The sequence below is a fragment of the Glandiceps talaboti genome, chromosome 19, assembly GCF_964340395.1.
Source record: "Glandiceps talaboti chromosome 19, keGlaTala1.1, whole genome shotgun sequence".
Lineage (NCBI taxonomy): Eukaryota > Metazoa > Hemichordata > Enteropneusta > Spengelidae > Glandiceps > Glandiceps talaboti.
Window position 1 is genome coordinate 20,322,861 of NC_135567.1, and position 26,417 is coordinate 20,349,277.

General features: G+C 35.7%; 2 protein-coding genes across 2 annotated transcripts; one reads left to right on the forward strand and one right to left on the reverse strand.

The window, feature by feature from the left end:
* Positions 1 to 8: 8 nt before the first annotated feature.
* LOC144449883 (thioredoxin-like protein 1) lies at positions 9 to 8,925 on the forward strand. Its single transcript, XM_078140430.1, has 8 exons — positions 9 to 182; positions 2,207 to 2,303; positions 3,103 to 3,279; positions 3,792 to 3,914; positions 5,770 to 5,939; positions 7,228 to 7,306; positions 8,000 to 8,104; positions 8,396 to 8,925. The coding sequence occupies exons 1-8, from the start codon at positions 88 to 90 to the stop codon at positions 8,423 to 8,425; spliced, it is 876 nt and encodes a 291-aa protein (XP_077996556.1). The 5' UTR covers positions 9 to 87; the 3' UTR covers positions 8,426 to 8,925.
* Positions 8,926 to 10,897: 1,972 nt separating this feature from the next.
* LOC144450178 (general transcription factor IIE subunit 2-like) lies at positions 10,898 to 25,519 on the reverse strand. Its single transcript, XM_078140756.1, has 8 exons — positions 25,395 to 25,519; positions 24,115 to 24,279; positions 22,931 to 23,031; positions 15,941 to 16,048; positions 14,947 to 15,132; positions 13,815 to 13,911; positions 12,165 to 12,280; positions 10,898 to 11,082 (listed from the first exon to the last, which is right to left on the reverse strand). Exons 2-8 carry the CDS (start codon positions 24,257 to 24,259, stop codon positions 10,969 to 10,971), a joined length of 867 nt encoding a protein of 288 aa, XP_077996882.1. The 5' UTR covers positions 24,260 to 24,279; positions 25,395 to 25,519; the 3' UTR covers positions 10,898 to 10,968.
* Positions 25,520 to 26,417: the final 898 nt, after the last annotated feature.

Below are 26,417 nucleotides of genomic sequence, written 5' to 3' on the forward strand. Positions count from 1 at the left end.
CCATTTTTCAGGAAGTGCACACGGCGTCGTCGACGATAGCACTCGTGTGAAGACCTGTGTTATTTGTTTGGCAATAACACATCAAATATGTCAGTGAAAGAGATTACAGAAGATGCCCAGTTTCCAGTCGAGTTAACAGCAGCTGGTAACAGGCTAGTTGTTGTTGATTTTACGGCGACTTGGTAAGAAAATTTGTTACTAATTCACGAACGTTTTCATAGTCGCAATGTCAAACGATAGTCGACACATGTCGTACACTGAGTCACAAAAAAAGTGTGAAGTCATGTACCTTTGTGTGGCAGCAACCAGAACTTCTACGTAAAGTAAAGATTTCAAATCACTTGACATTCTTTATTTCACCGGAAAGTGCGATAAGTACATGAACAATTGTCATACCGAAATCAAATTGACTTTGTCATACTGACACAGTGACTGAAATAAATAAAATGGTTGTGTAACTTGTGAATTATAGTCCTGGCAATCTAGCGTAAATTTAGGCCAAACCAGGACATAATTGCAACAGAAATAATTTTTAGTGCATCTTGCTCAGAATTTTATGCTGAATAACATCTTAAGTCTAGAAAAATTTCAGTGGTGGAACATGGTGAAATATGACGTTTTCTTAATTAGCATAATTAGTGAAAAAATGATTTCATGAAATATCATTTGTTCAAAGACCAATGCAAGTAACATGTCTATGGGTAGGTCTGAAGGTCATGAATTACTTTGGAGTCACTATATATGATGGTACGCACATTCCTATTGAATTTAAACAAACTTAATGTGTGTATTTTTAATTACTTTAATTAAGGTTAGAGATTACATGTGACCTCAGACCACTATAAAGAACAGACTAGAAATGTGGCTCTTCCCTTGATGTGATGCTGTCACTTATTTGCTGTAGCGATATCTTTTAATTCTAATTAGGGGCCATTGTTTATGAATGAAGTTCCAATGTTACATTTCATCACGTAAAGTAACGTGACATTTGGGCCTGAGTAACTGCAATAATTGTAGCGTTTGATATGATTTTGAAGACTTTTTCTTCTGTCGTTTGTACTTTTTTCGTAATGATGTCTAACTCAAAGCAAAGCTACAATTCCTGCATTAAACGTAAACATAAATAGACGGAAGCCATTGAGATCTGAATCGCAAAGTTGGGTGATAGAGAGACTGTGGTTGGGTGGATTATTCTGCTATATTATGCCTTGCCTGCCAAGAATTCAGACATTTGTTGACAGTGTAGTTTATTCTATTCCCTGTCCTACAGTAGTATCCATTTTTCACAAGAACTTGTAGCAAAATGTAGCATGCTTACAACAGTATAGCAATAGATTATTCGATAATTCACATTCTGACTACCCGAGGAATAAACCCAATAATCTCACAATATTTGAATTGACGTTTCAAAATCCTTGTAAAAATAACTTATTATATATTCACACATAAAGGTTGCTAGGAACAATCAACTTCAACAGAGCATAACTCATCTGAAAATGTAGTGATTTTGATTCTGACTGCTTAACAGTCTTCATTTCCAGTCATAGACTACACTTACTAACGGTAAACCTTTGACCTTTTAAGATAGAAACTGGTTGAGTGAATTGCAAAACACCGTAAAGATCCAAAGTATCATTTTGCACAATGTTCAACAGTTTTTCGGAGAGGGTTTAAAAGAAAGACATGCTTGAAGGGTGATCATGACAGTAGGGAGAGGGATTAATAGCCCCATTCACACCTAATACAATAGGTATTCCTAGTCTGTTCCCTATAGTGGTCTGAGATAATAATAATAATAATCTTTATTTATACTGGATAGTTCTTTAAGCATTTAAACACTTGTCTCCCAAGAAGTCCAGTGAGGGCCATCCCTCCCAGGGTTCAATGTTAATGCAGGAGGAAACCAGAGTACCCAGGGAAAACCTACGTTGTTGGGTAGAGTCAAACTGAACGACACTCTTCTTACTTACAGTGTGGTAAATTTAATCGAACCCTGACCGCAGTGGTAAGAGATATAACGTAAAATGATTATAAGTATACATTTTTGTGATCACCCATGTGAGTAGTATGTCTGTCATTAGATATTGGAGTACACTTTTGTACCTGAATACTGTCCTGTCATCATGAAATATCTCCCCTGAGACTAACTTTATACTCATGGTAATATGTACTTACATATTTGTTTGTTTGTTTGTTTATTATTTAGGTGTAGACCATGTCAGAACATAGCCCCACATTTTGTACGTCTCAGTACAGCCTTTCCTGCAGCTGTATTCTTGAAAGTGGATGTCGATCAGTGTTCGGTAAGTCAGAATCTTTGTATGTTATTAGATATCAGACATCTTAAGAGGGGGAGGGGGCGGGGGGAGTTGAGATCAATAGTTCAGTGTAGGATAAAAAAAATAAAATTCTTTTAGTTAGGCCTCAGATTCCCCCCCCCCCCCCTAAATTGGCCAAAAATTGAACAATTCTTGCAAACTGCACATTCTATTTCAAATATGTAGTGGTATGAATACAGTATGTAGTAGTTTGTAGCGCTATGAATACAAAGTCAGTATGTAGTAGTATGAATACAAAGCCAGTATGTAGTAGTATGTAGTGCTATGAATACAAAGCCAGTATGTAGTAGTATGTAGTGCTATGAATACTAAGTCAGTATGTAGTAGTATGAATACAAAGCCAGTATGTAGTGGTATGAATGCAAAGCCAGTATGTAGTAGTATGTAGTGCTATGAATACAAAGTCAGTATGTAGTAGTATGTAGTGCTATGAATACAAAGTCAGTATGTAGTAGTATGTAGTGCTATGAATACAAAGTCAGTATGTAGTAGTATGTAGTGCTATGAATTCAAAGCCAGTATGTAGTAGTATCATCCAATCAGAAAAGTTCAGGAATTAGTATCATCCAATCAGAATAGTGCAGGAATCGGTATCATCCAATCAGAATAGTTCAGTGACAGTTGCAGCAGTAATATGCTAATGAGCTTATAAGGCAAACTTATAAATATGTGGTTATAAATAAAAGTCCTTTAGAAGGTTGACTCTGATTGGTCAGAAAACTATGAATAAGTTATAATGAAAACTTTGATTTTTAATTAACAGCAAACAGCGCAATCCAACGGAGTGACAGCCATGCCAACTTTCATGTTTTTCCGGAATAAAGTAAAACTAGACGAGATGAGAGGAGCTGATCCAACAGCACTGCAAGAGAAGATAAAACAATGGATTGGGAATGATGCCGGAGAAGACGAGTCCAAGGAAAGCAGTGTACCAGGATATGTAAGTAGTATGACTGGATGTTGTTTTTAGAAAGATACATTTCAAGACAAGTCTGGTGATAAGGCCAAAAAAAGAAATATATCTGGTTCTGGTCAGTGCGCGCGTGCCCTGAATACCCCGCGTCGATCCTTTTTTTTCCTGATAATTTTTGCTTTCCCGTTCCGTATTTATTGTCACCTGACTGTACCCTAGGTTCACCCGTAAAATCCCTCTCTATCATTGCTGGTGTTTAGTCTTTGTTCTATAAAATAACTCAGAATCAAAGAGGTCAACATGTCTTTCCATCATTTCCTGATGAAAATGTTATTTGAAACATAATAACGACAAAACAAGACTAAATGTAACAACATAAGCGACTTCCAATCGTGCAATGCATTTGTTGTGATTGATTGATTGGTGTAAATGATTGATTGAACAAATGATCCATCGATGGATGGATGTGATTGATTTATTGACTGATTGGTGTGATTAATAGACCAATTGATTGATTGATTCTATTTTTATCTCAACAGGTAGACCTGAATCAGTTCATCAACAAACAAGGAAGTGAATGTCTAAATCAAAGTGATGATCATGAATTATCTAGTATCTTTACTAAAGGTGGTCTTCATTTAGAATCTGACTGTGATGAACAGGTGAGTTTAAATAACATAGTATCTTATTGGCTGAGATTGGCTAAAGGTAGTCCAGGATTGGTGGCAGAGCAAGGGGCTGGCCAATTAAAGTTCCTGTTGGTTTAATGTGGAGTCAGCTGAATGAATGAAAATGCAAGTTTAAATAAAGTTTCTTATTGGCTGAGATTGGCTAAAGGTAGTCCATGATTGGTGGACAAGCAGTGGCACCAACCAATCCCTTGGGGAAATTTTTTTGTCTCATTGTCCTCAAATGGTTTGAATTTTTTCATTTCAAATTTTGTAAAGGAAAATGTCCCCAACCTATTTTTTTGGGTTTTCCCAGTTACTAGTAGTCTCCCAGTAGGTTTATTGTTTACCCAACTGTTTGTAATCACTCACTCAAGTTACTATTTCACAAAAAAATAACACACTTATGTTAAAAATTGTTTTATTCCAATAAAGAACAAAAAAAGCCCATGATATGCCTGGAATGCAGCAAAACAAAAGCAATATCTATATGCAAATTTGGTATACTCTATAAATGTAACTATTAATTTAAAAAAATGTGTAGTTGTGAGTACCATAATGATATGATAATTGAAAGTTCATAAAATATGAAAGTTAAAAGCAAATTCTTTCATATCTAGTGTTTTAATGATGCTAGCCTGGAATTAGTGACATGCTATACAAAGTGAAATGTTGTACAGTTTGAAAGCATGTTTTCCATGCTTTATCATGTACACCTCAGACCATGAAAAAGACGTTTAATAGTGGTCTGAGAGTACACTACGGTAAATATCACTTTTTAGGATCAACTTATGCGTAATAAATGGGTATTTTGTCTGGAATGGCAATTTTTTACCATCCATAATTTGTAGGATCAATTATGCATAATGAATGGTACTTTGTCTTGAACGGTATTTTTTTTACTGGCCATAATTTGTTGACAAGTGATATCTCCAAAGCTATGATAATACAATCCAAACACTTCAACAGTCCATGGATATATGTACCTAACAATTAAGGATTTTATTGATAATAAATCACGGCCATAAACGCATGATATATGGTATGAGCAAGGCTACTCAGACCGAAAAAAAAATTATTTATTTGACTCAAGTACATTATTGTATTGTGATTGCTGTGCTGTATGTCTTGATGTAGTATGCTTTGCTACATAGCCTTCAACCAAGGTAGTAGTCTAGATGCTATCCATGGCATCAAATCTCAAGATATCCCTTTAGTCTAGCTCACTGAGGTCCTCAGATGAAATTTCAAATTCAAAATTCAACTGGTGCCACCTACACAGTCATTAAAATGGCCATATGGATGAGAATTGAAAGACATGATGTTAAAGTGGCCATATGAGGATTGGGTATTTATTTTGGATTTTTAATTTTTAAGATACTGTTATCATGGCTTCCTACTTGAAATATCAATATGAAACAACATATCCTAAATACTTGGTTGTAACTCAATAAATTGCAGGAGATTGATAAAATATGTAAAATCTTTGTTATTGTATGTACAATAACAAACTTTTTACACACTTTTAAGCTTTTTGCAATGTATTGAGCTACAAATACAGACTTAACATCATGTCTTTGTTAATCAATCACAGAATTCTAATCAATGATAAGTTAGTGTTTATCGAGGGGGGGGGGGGGTACGTAATGTCCAAATATGGTAAATCTGTTAGCTCAGGATGCTACTTATACACTGTTTACGTCATGTAACAGTTTGCTGATTGGATGAACGACTTTTGGGCCATGATTTCTCATTGTGCTAGACGGGGTGAAGAGATGATTTGATACCATGGGTAACATCTCGACTAACAGCATAGCTAACATTGACTATGTTCTATATCTTATTATAGCTAATTATACACATAGCCTTCAACCAACCTGTAAAGCTACATTCACTAAAGATTCATGGTCACCCGGATGAAATGGATAAAGCACCAAAAACAGTGAAAGTGTTTATAAATCAACCTAATTCACTTGACTTTGATAAAGCTGACAGTTATGAACCAGTTCAGACATTATTGTAAGTATATCATTATCTTCTCAAATACTTACGATATAAAACCAAACTTGATACAAGCTACCAAGTTTAGATTTCACAAGATGTGCTGTAACTATCTACTTGCTACCAAGTGTATTTGGTTGTAGTTTCGTGTAGGGTCTATGGTTAAAGGTAAACTCAGGCTTTAAGAGTAGAATATGCCAGTTATAGGAAAGACAAAGATTTCTTTGTTTGGCCACTAGGAGTGCTATACAGGAAATATGTGAAATCTGCAAATTTAATATCTTCTATTAATGAAGACGTCCGAATTGCTTCCCTGTGATGTCTCTTTGATTCACAGAAATGTGGCAATAATGTAGCGATAAAAAGTGCCCCTAACAGCTCAAGAAAGTGAAACATTATTCATGTTTTGAGTTTCAAAAAATAAATGTTCAAAAATTGATATCAACATCCAAAAACCACCTTCCTAATGACATGTATTTCTAAATGTTGATTGCTTAAAACTATTCATGGTTTGAAATTATGTCAAAAAATGAATATCATCTGTGGATAGATTAGGATTTCACTTGGACGTCGTTAGTTACACACCAATACGCCATATTCTGGTTATAGGAAAGACAAAAAGATTTCATGGTTTGGCCACTAGGAGTGCTATACAGTATAGGGTTGTAGTTTCAGTGCAACTTGTGAACTCTTAGGCTTGGTAGAATAAGTATAGTCCAGTTATAGGAAAGACAAAAGATTTCATGGTTTGGCCACTAGGAGTGCTATACAGTATTGGTTTGTAGTTTCAGTGCAACTTATGAACTCTTAGGCTTGGTAGAATAAGCATAGTCCAGTTATAGGAAAGACAAAAGATTTCATGGTTTGACCACTAGGAGTGCTATACAGTATCGGGTTGTAGTTTCAGTGCAACTTGTGAAATGTGAATAGGCCAGTAATAGGAAAGACAAAATATTTCATGTTTTGGCCACTAGGAGTGCTATACAATGTTTTGGGTTGTAGTTTTAGTGCAACTTGTGAAAGGCAAAAGATTTCATGGTTTGGCCACTATTTCACAATCAATTAAATACTTGTCTTCAATGTCTTCAGTTTTCTTTTGAAACAATCAATAGTTGGTGCAAGTTTAATGTCAGTTGGCAGTTTTCATCATAGTTTACATGTTATATAAAACTTAAAAGTTTGATGTTGAACTTTGACCTAAACAAATGATGTTTGTTTGTTGAGTTTGTGCTACATTGTAATGTTTAGGCAGTCCTTGGTGTATTTATATTTGTAGGAGTAAATTGAGTTCATTTTTTACACATAGATTGACCAAAGATGATGTAATAGAAGATGTTATTGTACCACTGAAGTTTGTTAAATACCAAAATGTACAAAGTGCCACGGTAAGTCTGATCAGTCTTTCTGGAGGAGAGAAAAGGGGGAGAGGGAGATAGTAAAAGAGGGAGGAAGGAGAGTGAGATCAGACAGGCAAGAGGGAGCGGAGGAGAGTGAAAGGGAGAAGAGGGGAAAGCGAGAGGGGGCAAGAGAGAAGGGAAGAGGGATGAGAGGCAAGAGAGAGGAGGGGAGAAGAAAGACAGGAAGAGGGAGTGGAAGGGAGGAGAGAGGAGGCAAGAGGGGGAGAAAGAGAAGGGTGGAGAGCGAGAGTAGATAGGGAGAGGTGAGAGAGAGTACATAGGTAGTGAGAGGAGGGAGAGTACATAGGTACAGTGAGAGGAGGGAGAGAAAGAGGAGGAGGAAAGATAGAGTGAGGTGAGAGAGAGTACATAGGTACAGTGAGAGGAGGGAGAGAAAGAGAAGGGCGGAGAGGTGAGAGAGAGTACATAGGTACAGTGAGAGGAGGGAGAGAAAGAGAAGGAGGAAAGATAGAGTTGAGAGTACATAGGTACAGTGAGAGGAGGGAGAGAAAGAGAAGGGCGGAGAGTGAGAGGAGGGAGAGTGAGAAGAGGAGGAAAGATAGAGTTGAGAGTAGGAGGCGAGAGGGTAAATGTAGGAGAATAATGGACACACACAAGCATAATAAATACATGTTTATTTTCATCTCATTATTAACTCTGTTTTTACATTTTCTTTTCTAGCTGTTTGTTAAAGATAATCAAGGAGACGAGGAAACAACCATTATTCAATATCTTAGTTTCATCGGCAGTACCTTGATTAAAACCAATATGGGGGATTTTAAAAGGGTAAGTTAAACACCACTCCACCAAATAAAGGAATTGTCATGTACTTGTGACTCTGGCGAGTCATTTAATAATTTTACATCACTGACAAAGTGTGCTTTCAGAGAAACACTATATTGAATTTATGCCTCATGCCATTGAGTTGGGTTTTTTTCATGCGAGGTAAGAAGCACTCAGAAGCCATGAAAATGTCTTATCTTGGTTACCTGGGTTTCCATCCCCTTGATTATTTCTTCAACAAAAAAACAGATGGATATTGTATTGAATTTCTCTCAATTTTTTTTTCTACCACAGGTAGCAGGAAAGAAAGGCGAGAGTCACTGAGCAAATCCTGACGAAACATGCTGAATGACTATGAACTCTGAACTCTGAACTTTGACATCAGAATATTATTTAAACAAACTTCCAAGTTATCAGTGTTTATAACCATCACCAGATGAGAAAACACATTTTCACCTCTATGGAATAGTTTTGTGCTAACATGTTGAGGACTCCGTCTTGGCATTATATTTTTGCAAACCTGATGAAAATGGAAATAATTGCATCCAACTGTTATTGTATTAGCTGTTAAATTGTGAAGATATACAAAAAAGATATATGCACCCATAAACTTCAACTTTCAAGAGCCAACTGTGACACCTCTAAATATAAACTAATTTCCATGGCAATAGTTTGTGCTGTAATTGTTAATCTAATTTGCAGATTTGCAGAAATTATTGTTTGCTAAGAGCTCAATTTCATTTGTGATGCCTTCGTGATTTGTTAATAACATTCACCAAGAAATAAAAGTGTTTTCTGAAATAAACTTGCCTTATTTTCAAGTCTTTGATAGTCATTATTAGTGTAAGTGATATTTACCCTGTATCTCTGACAGCAACTCCTAATAGTTTTCCTCACTAATGGATATATAATATCATGTCTGGTGGCGCAGAATTTTTCTTTTCGACAAGGCATGAAGGAACAGCAATCTAAAGGTTCGCCCTTGTGGAAGACAATCAGTTTACATCTGTTTTATTTATTTTTATTCTTATTTATATTTGAGTATCTAGTTCAGGTAGTTGTTTTCCGTTGTTTTCCAAATGGTCTCTGTTATTTGTTTCCTATCAGATGTACAGCCATTACAAATCGGAAGAACAGTTTTATTGTCTTTTTAAGTTAATGTCAGTTTCTGCATTCACTTTCTCGCCAGACAATTTAATTATTTTTCTGGAATATGTAAAAAAATGTTTCGGGTTGGCAGTGAAATACTAGACGGGGGTCGGGTAACCGGAACCAAACAATTTTTTTTAGACCCAACTGTATTATATTTTCTATGGTGTCACAATTCCTCAGTGTAAAACTAACATAAGAGCTGAAAGTCATTTTAAAAGGGCACAAGCTGAGTTGATATGTTCTTTTGGATGTAATTTTTTCTGCATATTAAAAGTACTCGCAGTATTCTACTTTATGTATACTGCCCTCTAGTGTCCATTTACTGATGTAAACTTAACTATCACTTGCAATTGACTGAACTCAAACCTGGTATTAAGATATAACTTATAAACGATCTAATGATGTAATTTATATAATTAGTATACTGCCCTCTAGTGTCTACTTACTGAAGCACACTTAACTATCACTTGCATTTGACTGAACTCAAACCTGGTACAAAGCTATAACTAATCAATGATCCAATCAGTCATGTAATTTATTACATGTATCATAATATGTGCAGGAACTCCCTACTATGCAATCAACTGTTCTAACAATGCCAGAAGACAAATTGTGATGTCATAAAAGGTATGCATTGATATTAACATTACCAATATATTAGAGTAGTTTGAGTATGGGATATACGTTTTAACGTCAATGTTCTTCCATTTTTTTGGAGCCACAAAATAGCGAATTTGGTCTCTCCAAACTTCAAGGCCCACCCCATTACCCCTATATCACTATCATGTAACCTGCATAAGTCTGATCAACTCTAACATAGAAATATCAAACTTTTTCGGAGAGTTCAGTCAATGTTCAACCTGTCAGTTCCAAGCCTATCACATGACAGTTCCAAGCCTATCACCTGACAGTTCCAAGCCTATCACGTGACAGTTCCAAGCCTATCACATGACCCTAATTGATTTTTTTTGTCAGTATTTTCACTTGAGTAAAAAGCTTGTAAACTCAGCTTGTGCCAGTTTAAAATATTTGTGCTACACAGTGTTTTATCAAAGTTTTACCTATAACACTATTTCCTTCTCTGTGACTTGGTAAATATTAGTATTCACTTTGGCATGTTTCCTTCTCATAAAACTAATGATACAGCACATAAGCTGCTATACACATTTTAAAAAAACCTTTCCCCGAGTGTTTTACACTCAATCTGATTAAAATCTGATGTGGTGAAAACGGCTAGATGTCTTTATTTACCTCTATATTTCCATCATTTTGTGTCGTTTGTTTTGTTCTGGGTGATCGCCACCTTTCCACATCTGACTGTGTATAATAGAAAATATCATTTGAATCTCGCGCTTTTGAGTAGCCAATCAGGATGAGCGTTACGTTAGCAGTTAAAATTAACAAACAAACAATCAAATGTACCACAGAGGATTACATTGACAACACAACGTGGCATCTCTCCGAACGATTTTGAAAGAAGCGTGCAGATTGGTTGAAGAAACCTTTCAAGATATTTGAGATTTAAATGAGATTTTCTATTACACAGGGTTAGATGTGGGAAGGTGGCAATCACCCAGAACAAAACAAACAACACAAAATGATGGAAACAGAGGTAAATAAAGACATCTAGCTACTTTCACCACATCAGATTTTAATTAGATTGCTGTAACACTGTACTTGCTTCTTTGTGTCTTTGACATCACAGTTTGTAGTCTTCACTTCGGCACATTATCTTCAGAGTAGTCTTTGAGCACATTTTCCAAGTGATCGTTGTGTGTCTTGAACTTCTTGCCTTTCCGTGAAGACGGTTTTTTCCTCTTTTGTGGCATCTGATAATAATAAATCAAAATAAAGTGACACATTCTGTAATTGAGGTTTTTTCCTCTTTTGTGGCATCTGATAATAATAAATCACAATAAAGTGAGACATTCTGTAATTGAGGTCCAACTCCACAATGCATACATGAAGGTGTTCTGCAATCACATCAAAATGTTGATGTCTATTTGTCTTGCGATTAGAACATTTCATCCTGCTCAAGCTATTAGTGCCTACATACACATGTACACATACACATGTACACATACATACATACACACACACATGTACACATACACACACATGTACACACACACGCACACACACACACACATGTACACACACACGCACATACACATACACATGTACACATACACATGTACACATACACACACATGTACACACACACGTACACACACATACACATGTACACATACACATGTACACACACACGCACACACACACACACACATACACACACACGTACACATACGCACACGTACACATACACACACACGTACACATGTACACATACACACACATGTACACACACACACACACACATATATATGTATACACACACACATGTACACATACACACACATGTACACACACACACACACATATATATATGTATACACACACACACACATCATTTTAGTTGTAATGTCCCATGAGTGAAACACTAAGCCTACATCATTTTAGCTGTAATGTCCCATGAGTGAAACACCAAGCCTACATCATTTTAGCTGTAATGTCCCATGAGTGAAACACCAAGCCTACATCATTTTAGCTGTAATGTCCCATGAGTGAAACACCAAGCCTACATCATTTTAGCTGTAATGTCCCATGAGTGAAACACCAAGCCTACATCATTTTAGCTGTAATGTCCTATGAGTGAAACACCAAGCCTACATCATTTTAGCTGTAATGTCCCATGAGTGAAACACCAAGCCTACATAATTTTATCTGTAATGTCCCATGAGTGAAACACCAAGCCTACTTCATTTTAGCTGTAATGTCCCATGAGTGAAACACCAAGCCTACATCATTTTAGCTGGAAAAGACAAGATGAAATCTGACAGGTTTTACTTACAACTCGTTTTCCTCCAATATCCTGCATTGAAGTTATTCCCTGTTTCTTTAGATATTCCTCTATTTTGCCATCATCTAAAGACTCCACTGGGATAGCTCTCCATAGTTTCTGAAAATCTGTACCAAAAAAAAAACATTTCTATAAATATAAACTAATCTGCACCACAATGCAAAACAAAGTATTTTCAAATAATATTTACACAAATAAACAAATAAAACACGTGATTGGTTACTTTATCTGTATCTTGACACCTGATTGGTTACTTTCATATCCGTATCTAAACACCTGATTGGTTACTTTATCTGTATCTTGACACCTGATTGGTTACTTTCATATCCATATCTAAACACCTGATTGGTTACTTTCAAATTTGTTTCTGGACACTTGATTGGTTACTCTCTATCTATATCTTGACACCTGATTGGTTACTTTCATATCCGTATCTAAACACCTGATTGGTTACTTTATCTGTATCTAGACACCTGATTGGTTACTTTCATATGCGTATCTAAACACCTGATTGGTTACTTTCAAATTTGTTTCTGGACACTTGATTTGTTACTCTCTATCTATATCTTGACACCTGATTGGTTACTTTCATATCCGTATCTAAAAAACTCATTGGTTACTTTCAAATCTGTTTCTGGACACTTGATTGGTTACTTTCTTATCTGTATATAAACACTAGATTGGTTACTTTCTAACTATCTGTATCTTGACATTTGATTGGTTACTTTATCAGTATACTGACACCCAATTGGTTACTTTCATATCCGTATCTAAACACTTCATTGGTTACATTCAAATCTGTATCTAGACACCTGATTGGTTACTTTCTAACTATCTGTATCTAGACACCTGATTGGTTACTTTCTAATTATCTGTATCTAGACACCTGATTGGTTACTTTCTTATCTATATCTAGACACCTGATTGGTTACTTTCTAACTATCTATATCAAACATCATTGACAAAGTCTGTCTGTAACTTAATACATTGCAAAATCATAATGTGTAAAAGTGTTTGTTACAATAACAAACTTTTGACACATTTTTTTTAGCTTTTTGCAATGTAATGACTTACAAACACAGATTTGGTCAATGTTGTTTGGCATTGAGTTTTCAAGTAGACAGCCATGGTGAAATTATTTCATAAATTCAAATTCTACAATAACAAACTTTTGTTAGCTTTTTGCAATGTAATGACTTACAAACACAGATTTGGTCAATGTTGTTTGGCATTGAGTTTTCAAGTAGAAAGCCATGGTGAAATTATTTCATAAATTCAAATTCTACAATAACAAACTTTTGACATTTTTTTTAGCTTTTTTCAATGTAATGACTTACAAACACAGATTTGGTCAATGTTGTTTGGCATTGAGTTTTCAAGTAGAAAGCCATGGTGAAATTATTTTATAAATTCAAATTCTTAACAAGATACCCAACTCTCATCCATATGGCCACTTCAACAATACTGTATAATTATTTCATAATTATTTCATATTTATTTCATAATTATTTCATAATTATTTCATAATTATTTCATAAATATTTTATAATTATTTCATAATTATTTCATAATTATTTTATGATTATTTCATAATTATTTCATAATTATTTCATAATTATTTCATAAATATTTCATAATTACCTTCATCAACTTTATACTGACAGGATTTATCATTGTAAAATAAAACTTTTTTCTTGTCAACTGGTCTTGTCACAATAATTAACTGGTCTCCTAGTTGCTGTGAAAATAATCAAATAAAAATATTTCATTTAAGAATAATAATACATTTATTTATTTAATAACTATCCATGATTTCAAATAGTAGCAGTGTCCTCCACGGCCCCATTAAATTTTGCTACCACCCCATTAAAACTGCTGCCCCCCACCCCACCCCATTAAATTTTGCTACACCCCCCCCCCCATTAAAACTGCTGCCGCCCCATTAGTAGTCACAGCACTGTAGTCATCACCCCATTTACAGACTTGTAATATCCAAACCCCCCCCCCTCCAAGCTGCTTGAAAACAGCACTCCCAGTGGCCAAAATATGTAACTTTTTGTGTGTCTGATAACCATAATATGGTGTATTCAATTCATAGTCAATTAATTACCCTAACACTTATGTCATTTTTGTCTTTCCAAACAGTAATCCCAGTGGCCAAACTATGTAATCTTGATTCAAAAAGCTATGAAAATAACCAAATTTGGTTATCTGACCTTGAAGACTTTCAAGGTCAAAGGTCAGGGTCATATTTGATATCGATGTAGGCATTTGAATGGAGTCAGTACACATCATATATCAAAAGTCATAATGCATATTGAGAAATTTAACAACAAACATAGCTCTCATTTGGCCAAATTTGATTCAGTCGTAAAACAAAGTGGTGTTCATATGTTTCACACAACATGCTACCTTTGTGCCAGGTTTGGTTGAAATCAGTTAGTACATGCCAGAGATATGAGGGTGAACACATGAACAGATGGAACCCAACGTGTAAGTCCCCTCCGAATGACTACTCAATTACCCAAACACACAGAGTCTAAAAACTACTTCTTTGTGAAACTATATTACACTAGTTCTTACTTACCCTAACACTTTGGTCTACAAAGTACTTTTTTGTGAAACTATATTACACTAGTTCTTACTTACCCTAACACTTTGGTCTACAAAGTACTTTTTTGTGAAACTATATTACACTAGTTCTTACTAACCCTAACACTTTGGTCTAAAAAATACTTTTTTGTGAAACTATATTACACTAGTTCTTACTTACCTCAACATTTTTCTTAGCATTCGGTAAACTTTCCTCGATGTCTTCCATTAGTATTCCACCCATTCCTTTCTGATCCTGTCTGTCAAGGAAACGTAGTAAATCCTTCCTTCCTCTTAATTCATATTTCGGTTTGTACGCATACTTGTGTCCATCGAAAACTTTAATTTTTGGATTGTTACAGAGTGCCTGCAATACAAATGAAGACTTTCAATTCATATTTCATTTTGTAAGCATATTTATCAAACAACCTGATATCTACAATCAGCTGATTATACCGCCACCTAGTGGTCAGCTGTAACTATGAAATTTGTCATTCTGATGAGAATACCGCCACCTAGTGGTCAGCTGTAACTATGAAATTTGTCATTCTGATGAGAATACCACCACCTAGTGGTCTGCTTTAACTATGGAATTTGTCATTCTGATGAGGATTATCGACAATGTGCCCTCTAACCACACTTTAGTGGTCTGAGATATAACCATGGCTTTGTGCTTTCTGTTCATAATTATACTTCTAATAGTCTGGATGTCTTGGGTATCATGTAAGTGCAACATTGTGTTGTTATAGGGTCATGCTCAGACAACTCTTTGTGGTCTGAGGTCCATGCCAGGCCTAAAAAAAGTAATTTAGCTCTTTGATAAATTAATTGATTAATTCATTACAAACTGCTCAAATTTAATAAAATCCTGAATGGGTTTGAACTCCAACCACAGTTGTAAGAGGCAAGTGGTTTAACCACTCGACCACTGACAACCCTATATAATTACTATGCATGTGCATGCAAACTTATAAAATATGTTAGCAGGCCTTATTTCCGTGAAAAGAGTTTTTGCACACATTCAGCTGATATCAATACAGTGCTGAAAAACAAAACAGTAACTTCAACTTCATGGGGAGAGGAGATGAGGAGTGAAGGGAAGGGAGACGGGGAGTGAAGGGAAGGGAGACGGGGAGCATAAAGTTAATGATATAATTTTTGCTAGGAATACCTACCTCATTTTGTAGCCATACTTTCTGTCTTGACCCAATATCAGTTTGATTTGTTTCATCTAAGATTTCATCAAGTGTTAGTGCAAATGACTGCTTGTCAAGATGTCTCACCTGTAATATAACAATTATTAGAACACTTTAAACATATATAACATTTATGTCTTGTTATGTTGTTGTATAGGCTATTTTTCATCCAATTCTTTATTGTAGAAATATTGTTGTAACTTTGTTAAAAATAAAGATATTGACTCCAAATTTTTGAGTTTGTCCCTTTAATATTCATCATAACATTAAAAACATTAACCCTTTAGTTGCCGTTCGACGGTATTTATCCGCGAGATTAAGCTAACACACGCTATTTACAACTTGATAATGTAACTCATAGTTAAAGACATTGCTGAGGGGCCAGCTATCAGATATGAGTAAGCTAGGGAGCCATACACCCACTATGTTGTAGTATGTATGTTTGACCGTGATTTTTACATGAATTTTGAGCAAAATTTGTGCGAGTTTTTAAAAATGGCGAGAACGCGACCATTACGCACAGATCCGTAGCAGGTTGGGGACGTTTCTAGGCTATTTTTGATGTTTTTGTTGTTGAAAATCAGTGTTCAAGACGTCAGAACTGTGTATAGACACACATGGGATCAAGGTCCGCCGCGCCATATTGGAGATTGTAACTTGTCAACAAATCGAACCTCGGTCGTAAAATGGCCAGTGTCGTGTCATTGAAGAAGTGTAAGGTCAGCTAATACTACGATGTCAAAATGGCGACGCTCCGAAATTATGATAGGCATTGCTGTATTTATGATCGTCAGCGTGGGCAAGGTATCGATAAACACTGTTGCACGGCAATCAAACAAACGGTTCGTTGTAAAGTAATTATCTGAATGATAACAATGTCAACATATTTGACATCGCAAATCTGAATGCTATACATAGAATGCAACGGGACTTGGGATGTCAACACAGACATGTGTTGATGCCAGGTGACAGAGATAGAAGGCAAGGCAAGCAGATAACATTGGGATCACTTTGGGAAGACTTCAACACAATCAAGGTAAATATGAATATGTTCAGAATTTTCCATGTGTTGTATTATGAATGAAATGTATTCGTGTACTCTGTTCAAAAGAGCCAGAAATGAATTTTGAAACTACTAGAATTAGGTGACCATGTATTTCTAATTTCCATTTTTTTTAGAGTGTCAGATTTTTAGTATGTCATGGTTATTATCTCAAAACAAGCAATACTATTTCTGATACTTCATTTGTATGTTAGAGTCAGGTTACACATATCAATCAGTTGAGATCAAAGTAAATGTGTAATAAATTATACAAACAAATTGTAACTTTTCTTGACAAGTGTTCAACTGAATTTCATGAGTATTTACATAAACTATTGAACTATCGAGATAAGTCATCTGCTTATGTAATGTTATGTGTGAAGTGTATCTCAGAGGTAGACATTTATGTACATGTTTCATTGAAATAATAGCAAGATACACATAGTTCATTTCTTGTTCTATAGAGTATGTTTGAACTCTAGCAATGTTGAAATATTGTGAAAAATGTAGACATGCATACAAACATGTGGACATTCCATTGTACAATGAAACTTATTTTCATTTTTTCCTTGTTGCAATTTTTATTTTCAGTTCAAGTGTTTTGTTGTTAGTGCATTGTATGATTTGCAATTTCAACATCAGCCAAAGTCAACATACAAAAGAAATATTGAGAATAATAAACTTTGTCATTCTTGTTGTTGAATTTCAGGAAAAGAATACAATAAACCTGGGATAAGCCTGCACCTATTGAAATTGATATTTTGAAGGGTCTATTCAATACTGGTGATGAGCTGTGTATGGACAATTTTCATACCCAACAGAGTGTACCAGGAAGAGGCATTACTTGATTGAACAGTGAGCTACAACTCCTTACACACTCAAGAAATAAGGATGAACATTGACAGTGGTATTACATGTATATTCTCAAAATGTAAAAAAAAAAAAACTATTTGCACATGTGTAACTGTTCATGACAATATTAGTCTATGATTTGTACCTTATTTTATCATCTACATATTTTTGTCTTATTTTGATAACATTTATATTGCAAATAGTGTTGTATAGTTGTTTGTAGCTCAAATTCTTACATTTGTATGCTGTATCACTAGTTTATTTGAGAGCATCATACAAGATGTTGTTATTGTCTTGTTGTTTGTTATCTTCCAGTATCAACTTGGTTTTACAGTTTTACATGTAGTTCACAAATGAAGCAGTGTAGGTTTATGTATGCATCTGGATAGTTTAGATACCACAATGTGATACATGCCAACAAGATCAAGAGTAGCACATGTACATGTACATTGTAGAATACTTTTTTTGTCTGAATTCATGTAAGTTTATTGTTACATGTGTTGCCCATCATACGTTCAATCCTCAACACTTCTGATAAACACAACCAAAAATATTGTTGATATCAGATTACCTAAGATTTTCAGTCATTTTGAATAACCAATTATGTCATGTGGCACTGTTGAGATTACAATATCCATATATTTTATACCAGATGCTGCCATTGGTGTTTAGTTTGGGACCGTTAGAAGTATGCTGAAAATGTTTCATGTATCAAAATCAAGTTCAACAATACACATGTAGTAACATATTAGGACTGTCAATTGACTTTGCATGTACATGTACATTGCAACTACTAGTAACAAGTACTGTAGCAATGACAATTTACCATATCTGTGCCATTTATCTACTCCCTGACTTCTCATGAGTGTTAGTGTCTCATTTATATTTTTTTTCTTATACTACCAAAGCTAATAAAAAATATCACAGATTCTGTCAATTTTTTAAGAGACTGTCAGCTATTTTTGAAAGAGCAGTGAAGTTATGTGACCAAATTATTTATTGTCGGGTCCTCTGTGTCACACCGAGTTGAAAAGTGTATAGTAATATTAGACAAAGAGAAGTCACATTTGACCGATGGCCTGGGGCCCTAGGCCCTAGTGATATGATACTCCTCCTTTTTATATTGTGGGATGACATTTCAGATTTACCACATACATTCAGCACTTGATGAATATTAAAGATCATTTTTATGTTATAGATATTGTTTGTTGTTGTATATTTGCATGCTAAGGCACAACCATGTAATAATGAGCAATAGAATGATATGAAAAGTAAAAAAAAGTCTTACGTCCACCCTTAAAATATAGAAAAAAATATATCAAGAAAACTATGATTTGTGTATTGGAGGCCATTTTGAATATTTAATTCAAAATTTAAACAATTTGCATATTTTTGGGATCCATGTTGCATTTTGATTCCACAAATATATGGTCATACCAGATGACACTTGGCTAGTTTGGACTCAAGCACGCTTGTATTGTAATATGATACATGTATTTACATTTTTTGCATCATGTCACACAGATATCATATGTTTACCCTGTACATGATGACTAAAAACAAAGATTTGGTGCCCAAATATTTACATATTATAAAATATTTGCATATAATTCTGCATGCTTATGACATTGAACAACAAAGTGCAATGAAAAATGAAGAATGTTTCAGGTTTCACCAACACGAATTGAAGAATTTGTGAAATATTCAATAACTTGACTGTAATGGCAGCCATTTTGAATATTTAATGAGGTCACATGACAAATATTTGCATATTTTTGGGACCACTGTCTTTGGATGTATCCAAAAATACTTGGTTATGTATGGTAAAACATGGTCTGTTTGGACTCTGGCACCCATGTACATAAATGTAATATGACTATTTCACTTGTTGAATGGTATGCCGAACATATCAAATTCATGTATGTTTGCCTAGTACATAATGACTAAAACCAAAGATTTTTGGCCCAAATCTTTACATATGATGTCATATTTTCATATTATTCTACAGACTTGCAACATTGAGGGCTAAAATTACAATAAAAAATTGAAAATATTTTACTCTCACTTATACAAATTGAAAATATTATATAAAATTCAATAACTTGACTGTAATGGCATCCATTTTGAATATTTAATGAGGTCACATGACCGATATTTGCATTTTTTTGGGACCGCTATCTTTTGGTAATTCCAAAAATACTTGGTTATGTATGGTCAAATATGGTCAGTTTAGACTAAAACGATCCTGTAATATGGCACTGTCACTCTCAGAATCCCTGTTCAAGAGTACCAATTTACTATATGTCCGCCATATGTTGTATGGGGTGAAAATCAGAGTTTTGCTCCTAAATCTTTACATATGATGTAATATTTCAATATTATTGCACAGCCTTGTAACATTGAGGGATAAAATGCAATAACAAATTGAAAATATTATACTCTTACCCATACAAATTGAAAAATGGGCAGAGCATTCAATAATTTTATTGTAAAGGCGGCCATTTTGAATATATAATGAGGTCACATGACCAATATTTGCATATTTTTGGGATGCTTTTTTTATGACCAGTTCAAAAATATATGGTTTCATCAGATCATCATTGGTCAGTTTGGACTCAAACAATCCTGCAATATGGTACTTCCACTCCTTGAATTGCATGCAAAAATAACGAGTTACCACATGTTTACCAGGGTGAAAATCAAAATTACATACATAAATCTTTACATATTATGTAATATTTCTATATCATTCCACAGGCTGGTAACATTGTGGGCTAAAATTCTATAAAAAACTGAGAATTTTGTACTCTCACAATACAAATTATAAAAATGTGAAAAATATTTCATAACTTTACTGGTTTGGCGGCCATTTTGAATATATAATGAGGTCACATGACATAAATTTGCATATTTTTGGAAACTCTGATATATGTAGATTCCATAAATATATAGTTTTCCTGGGTCATCCTTGGTCAGTTTTGACACCAGGTGTTATGTAACATGGTACCAACACCTATATTATACCCTCTCAGGGGCTTGGGGTTCAAAGGGTTAAAGTAGAGTTTGTTTAAATAATGATGAAATTTGACACCTAAAAATAATTCTACGCAAAAAAACATTTGAAGATAATGATGCAATCAAACTTCTGACAAAAAAACACAAAAATCACTGATATGCTTAGGCGTAAAAAAAAATTGTTTGGTCCGGCTACCCGACCCCACCTAGTTCTTCTGCCGGGTCGTGCTTTTTTGTCAGAAGTTTGATTGCATCATTATCTCTATATTGACTATATTGACATATATATCAGTGAGTATTTACTTGCATTGATGTACATATCACTAATAATTGCATTTTTTTTCTGATGCACCTTCACTCCCTGCATTGATAAGAAAACTCCATGGTACATAAGTACCAGAGTGGGTACTCTGGGTAATTATATAATGACTGCAGTGTTTTCTGATGTACTTTCACTCCGTGCATTAATAATAAGAAAACTCCATGGTACATAAGTACCAGAGTGGGTACTCTAGGTAATTATATAATGACTGCAGTGTTTTCTGATGTACTTTCACTCCCTGCATTAATAATAAGAAAACTCCATGGCACATAAGTACCAGAGTGGGTACTCTAGGTAATCATATAATGACTGCAGTGTTTTCTGATGTATTTTTACTCCCTGCATTAATAATAAGAAAACTCCATGGTACATAAGTACCAGAGTGGGTACTCTAGGTAATCATGTAATGACTGCAGTGTTTTCTGATGTACTTTCACTCCCTGCATTAATAATAAGAAAACTCCATGGTACATAAGTACCAGAGTGGGTACTCTAGGTAATCATGTAATGACTGCAGTGTTTTCTGATGTACTTTCACTCCGTGCATTAATAATAAGAAAACTTCATGGCACATAAGTACCAGAGTGGGTACTCTAGGTAATCATATAATGACTGCAGTGTTTTCTGATGTACTTTCACTCCGTGCATTAATAATAAGAAAACTCCATGGCACATAAGTATTAGAGTGGGTACTCTAGGTAATCATGTAATGACTGCAGTGTTTTCTGATGTACTTTCACTCCGTGCATTAATTACAGTAAGGTTACTGTGAACACCTCACAAAGCTGTGCAAATAACCCATGGCAAGTATTCCACACTGACGCTCACATTACAGAGATCTCTTATATTACTTACTAGTGTCAAAATACTTTGTAAGTTTCAATTTCACAACACTATATCATAGAATTCAGTTATCGCCTCAAGTATGACAGTGTTTTGGTAAATGGCTGTTGTAAAATCTACCCCAGTTTATTTACCAGGGTTCCCTACCAGTGGTTTTGTGGGTGGTAATTTCATAACACCTGCTAGAGTCCCCAGTCAAGTTCAACAGGTGTTTTACTGGGTTCCCTACCAGTGTTTTTGTTAAAATCTACCAGGGTTCCCAGGGTGTTTTTACCAGGTTCCCTACCAGTGTTTTCGTTAAAACCTACCACGGTTCCCAGGGTGTTTTACTGGGTTCCCTACCAGTGTTTTTGTTAAAATCTACCAGGGTTCCCAGGGTGTTTTTACCAGGTTCCCTACCAGTGTTTTCGTTAAAACCTACCACGGTTCCCAGGGTGTTTTACCGGGGTTCCCTACCAGTGTTTTTGTTAAAATCTACCAGGGTTCCCAGGGTGTTTTTACCGGGGTTCCCTACCAGTGTTTTTGTTAAAACCTACCACGGTTCCCAGGGTGTTTTACCGGGGTTCCCTACCAGTGTTTTCGTTAAAACCTACCACGGTTCCCAGGGTGTTTTACCGGGGTTCCCTACCAGTGTTTGTTAAAATCTACCAAGGTTCACAAGGTGTTTTTACCAGGGTTCCCTACCAGTGTTTGTTAAAATCTACCAAGGTTCACAAGGTGTTTTTACCAGGGTTCCCTACCAGTGTTTGTTAAAATCTACCAAGGTTCACAAGGTGTTTTTACCAGGGTTCCCTACCAGTGTTTGTTAAAATCTACCCAAGTTCGCAAACAAAATCACAGTACAAGAGCTGTAATGAGTAACTTTTAACAACAACGAAAAAGATTGACAACTTACTTTCATATGGTTAACAATCTTAGCTAGAACACCAAACTTGTATTTCGAACTTCCTTTTAAATATTTATAACTTAAATCAGCTGACTTGGGCTCAGTTGTACCTGAAAAATGGTCAAACAAAGATTTTGTTAAAAACTCGTGCCCGAACATTGACCAATGATGGAAAATGTGGCATTCCACCAATCTATACACAGTGACATCATCACAGAAGGTGGACAGTTAGATGTACATAACTGACAAGTACTTTCACACCTAAATTTACATATATTGAAGCTAACCTTTTCACACCTCCAGTTTACTCAACACCTCCACCAAAATTTGGATCATTCTGCCAGATCCAGTTTGACACTGAAGAAGGACAAGTGATTTGTTCAGAACATTTCTCTTCTCAATCAAAAGTGGAAGAGAACTTGTGTATGAATCTTAGTGCTTCCATGATGAACATACATGGTATACTATACAGTTACAGATACATGGTATTATTAACCCTTCCAGTTGCTAACACATACAAGTGAGATGTTAGTGATAGCCTAGTGTTAGCACTGAGCTAGTCTGGTGTTAACATAGGACTGGTGCAGACATTAACCCTTTCAGTTACTAATACATACTGGTGAGGTGTTAGTGCTAGCCTAGTGTTAGTATTGGGCTAGTCTGGTGTTAACATAGGACTGGTGCAGACATTAACCCTTCCAGTTGCTAATACATACTGGTGAGGTGTTAGTGTCAGCCTAGTGTTAGCACTGAGCTAGTCTGGTGTTAACATAGACTGGTGTAGGCATTAACCCTTCCAGTTGGTAACACATACTGTACTGTTGAGGTGTTAGTGCCAGCCTAGTGTTAGCACTGAGCTAGTCTGGTGTTAACATAGGACTGGTGTCGATATTAACCCTTCCAGTTGCTAACACATACTGGTGAGGTGTTAGTGTCAGCCTAGTGTTAGCACTGAGCTAGTCTGGTGTTAACATAGGACTGGTGTAGGCATTAACCCTTCCAGTTGCTATAACACATACTGGGGCAGCAATAGTGCCAGCCTAGTGTTAGCACTGAGCTAGTCCAATGTTAACACTGAGCATAGACCCTCCATGAGGGTCTATGCACTGAGCTAGTCCAATGTTAGCACTGAGCTAGTCCAATGTTAGCCCAGTATTTGACCTTTGAACTGTGACTATACCTCACAATCTTACCTGATAAGTGTGGAGTTACATGTTTCTTTTTCTTCCTGTGTGCATCTGACGAATCTCCTGATTTCTCCTTCCTTCTTTCAACACTTGGCAGTGAACGAGCTTTCTTTAAAAATGCCTCTCTTTCTCTCAGCAGTGCTGCATCCATAGCTGTTTACTCCAAGTGTTCTATTGCAAATGAAAAAAGAATTTATTTTTTTATTTTTTTTGTGTGCTGGGAATTGCTCCCAGGGATTTTCTGATATTCAGACACACACACACAAACTCACACAATGAAAAAGGAATTTGTGTGTGTGTGTGTGTGTGTGTGTGTGTGTGTGTGTGTGTGTGTGTGTGTGTGTGTTCTGTGAATTGCTCCCAGTGATGTTCTGTTATTCAGACATACACAATGCTACAGAAAAAGGAATATTAGGGCACAAAAACAGTTTCACCAGCTACACTACACAGGGAACTCGGCTTCCATCTGTCAAAATTTTGCTCTACAGGTAAAACTTTTTTGAATATAGATTAAAGAAAAATAAAAGTTAATGACGAACGACTGACTACTGAGTACAAGCTCCTTCCTATTGGGTATACATATATGTGCCACCCTTTGGGGTGAGGGTTTTCAACCAGGACCTTTAGTCTAAAATGGGTACTATATTTATAGAGATAAGGAGTCTAAAATGGGGTCCACTTTACACAATTTTCGATTTTGTTTGGTCTAAAATGGAGTCATGGAAGGAACCACCTAATAAATTCTCGACTAGTTCGGAATTTCGAATTTAATTCCTCTAGCTAATTCGTTGGTTGGCATTTATATATCTGTGTATTTTGGTCTACAATGAGGTCTTCTAAAAATTTGGTCTAAAATGGGGTATTGGTTTTTGGTCAATATGGGTCTAAAATGGGGACTCTGAGGTTGGCAGCCGATTTGCTGCACGCCCCTATCACTGTACCAGACCTAGCCAGTGGTACCCCCCCCCTCCCCCTGACAAAGTAAATTTTATGTTTGTAAATGTGTCTTGTGCGGAAGATATAATATACTAGTTCTGGAAATATATGCTCGAAACACACAGTACAGTTATACGCTCCAAAAATTCCGACACGGCTCTGTCGGCTGTCCCACTCAGACTTGTTAGAGTTCACGGAGCGTGTACTGCACGTGTCCAGAACGTATTATTTTGGAGAATGTTTTGGTAATTGGGAAGAAACATTTGGTGACAGTTCAGAAATAAGCTGTATGCGCCTCCAATTTGGTCAAACGCTTGTAAAGCTTAATATGAGGGAAACTAAAGTCTCACCTTGTATATATATAATACTATCGTTGGACAAATGTACCACGTTCGTTACTTTGAGACACTAATTTTGCATAAATAAACTTTTTCGTAGCCCTCGTCAGGTGCTTGCTTTCAGCTGGCTGCGCTGCTGCAAGGTTAATGTTATAGCGGCGAAGTACGGCTAAGTTCGTCCGCAGGTCAATAATATAGTGCGCGTATCACGGGTTTATCAGGATCGATTTTGATGATGTACAGTAGAAGAAATTAATATATCCGTTAAAGTGACATAAATGTGATAGTAGTAGTAAGTAGTAGTAGTAATACTGGCGTTCATTAACAACTTTCAGAAATCACATACACAAAAGATAGTCGGAGTGATATATACGTTCACATTAGTCGTCTGACAAAGAGGGCGTCCTGCCGATGGCTACATACTGATCGATGTTTTGAGATGCGTTTTGAGCCTAATAGTATTATTAAAAAATTTGCCGTTTACACAGTACGAAATCGTAACCAGCATTCTGGGTTTTCTCGTATACAGATGATTGGCCACCGTATGATTGGGAGGCATGGTTATTTGAATTCTGATACGTTGACGTATGACACCGTGATCACGGATTAGCAGCAATATTGTACATAGCTTTGTTTTCATTTAGAATACTTTTTTAAATTTTTTTTTTTTTATATTTTATTTTGTGGAACTCAACATTTTCGTTTTTACTTTTTACTTTTTATGGGGTTTGGTTCTAGCGGAGGACCGAGAGTGACACAGCAATATATACTGTTACAGTATGATCTATAGTACAATGTACTAATGTAATGACACTCTCAGAACTTGACAGAATGGCAGAGTGATGTGATTTATTCAAACACATGATAATTCCCAGAGGTTACAAAGATCAAAGACTGGTCCCATCTTGTGATTGGTCAGAAGTTGACTAGGCATATAACCCTGTCACAGACAAGGTGGATCGCACAATGACACACAAGATAATATATATATAAACGAACTTGGTGAACGCATAAGTCAAAAGCCCTCCCCTCCCC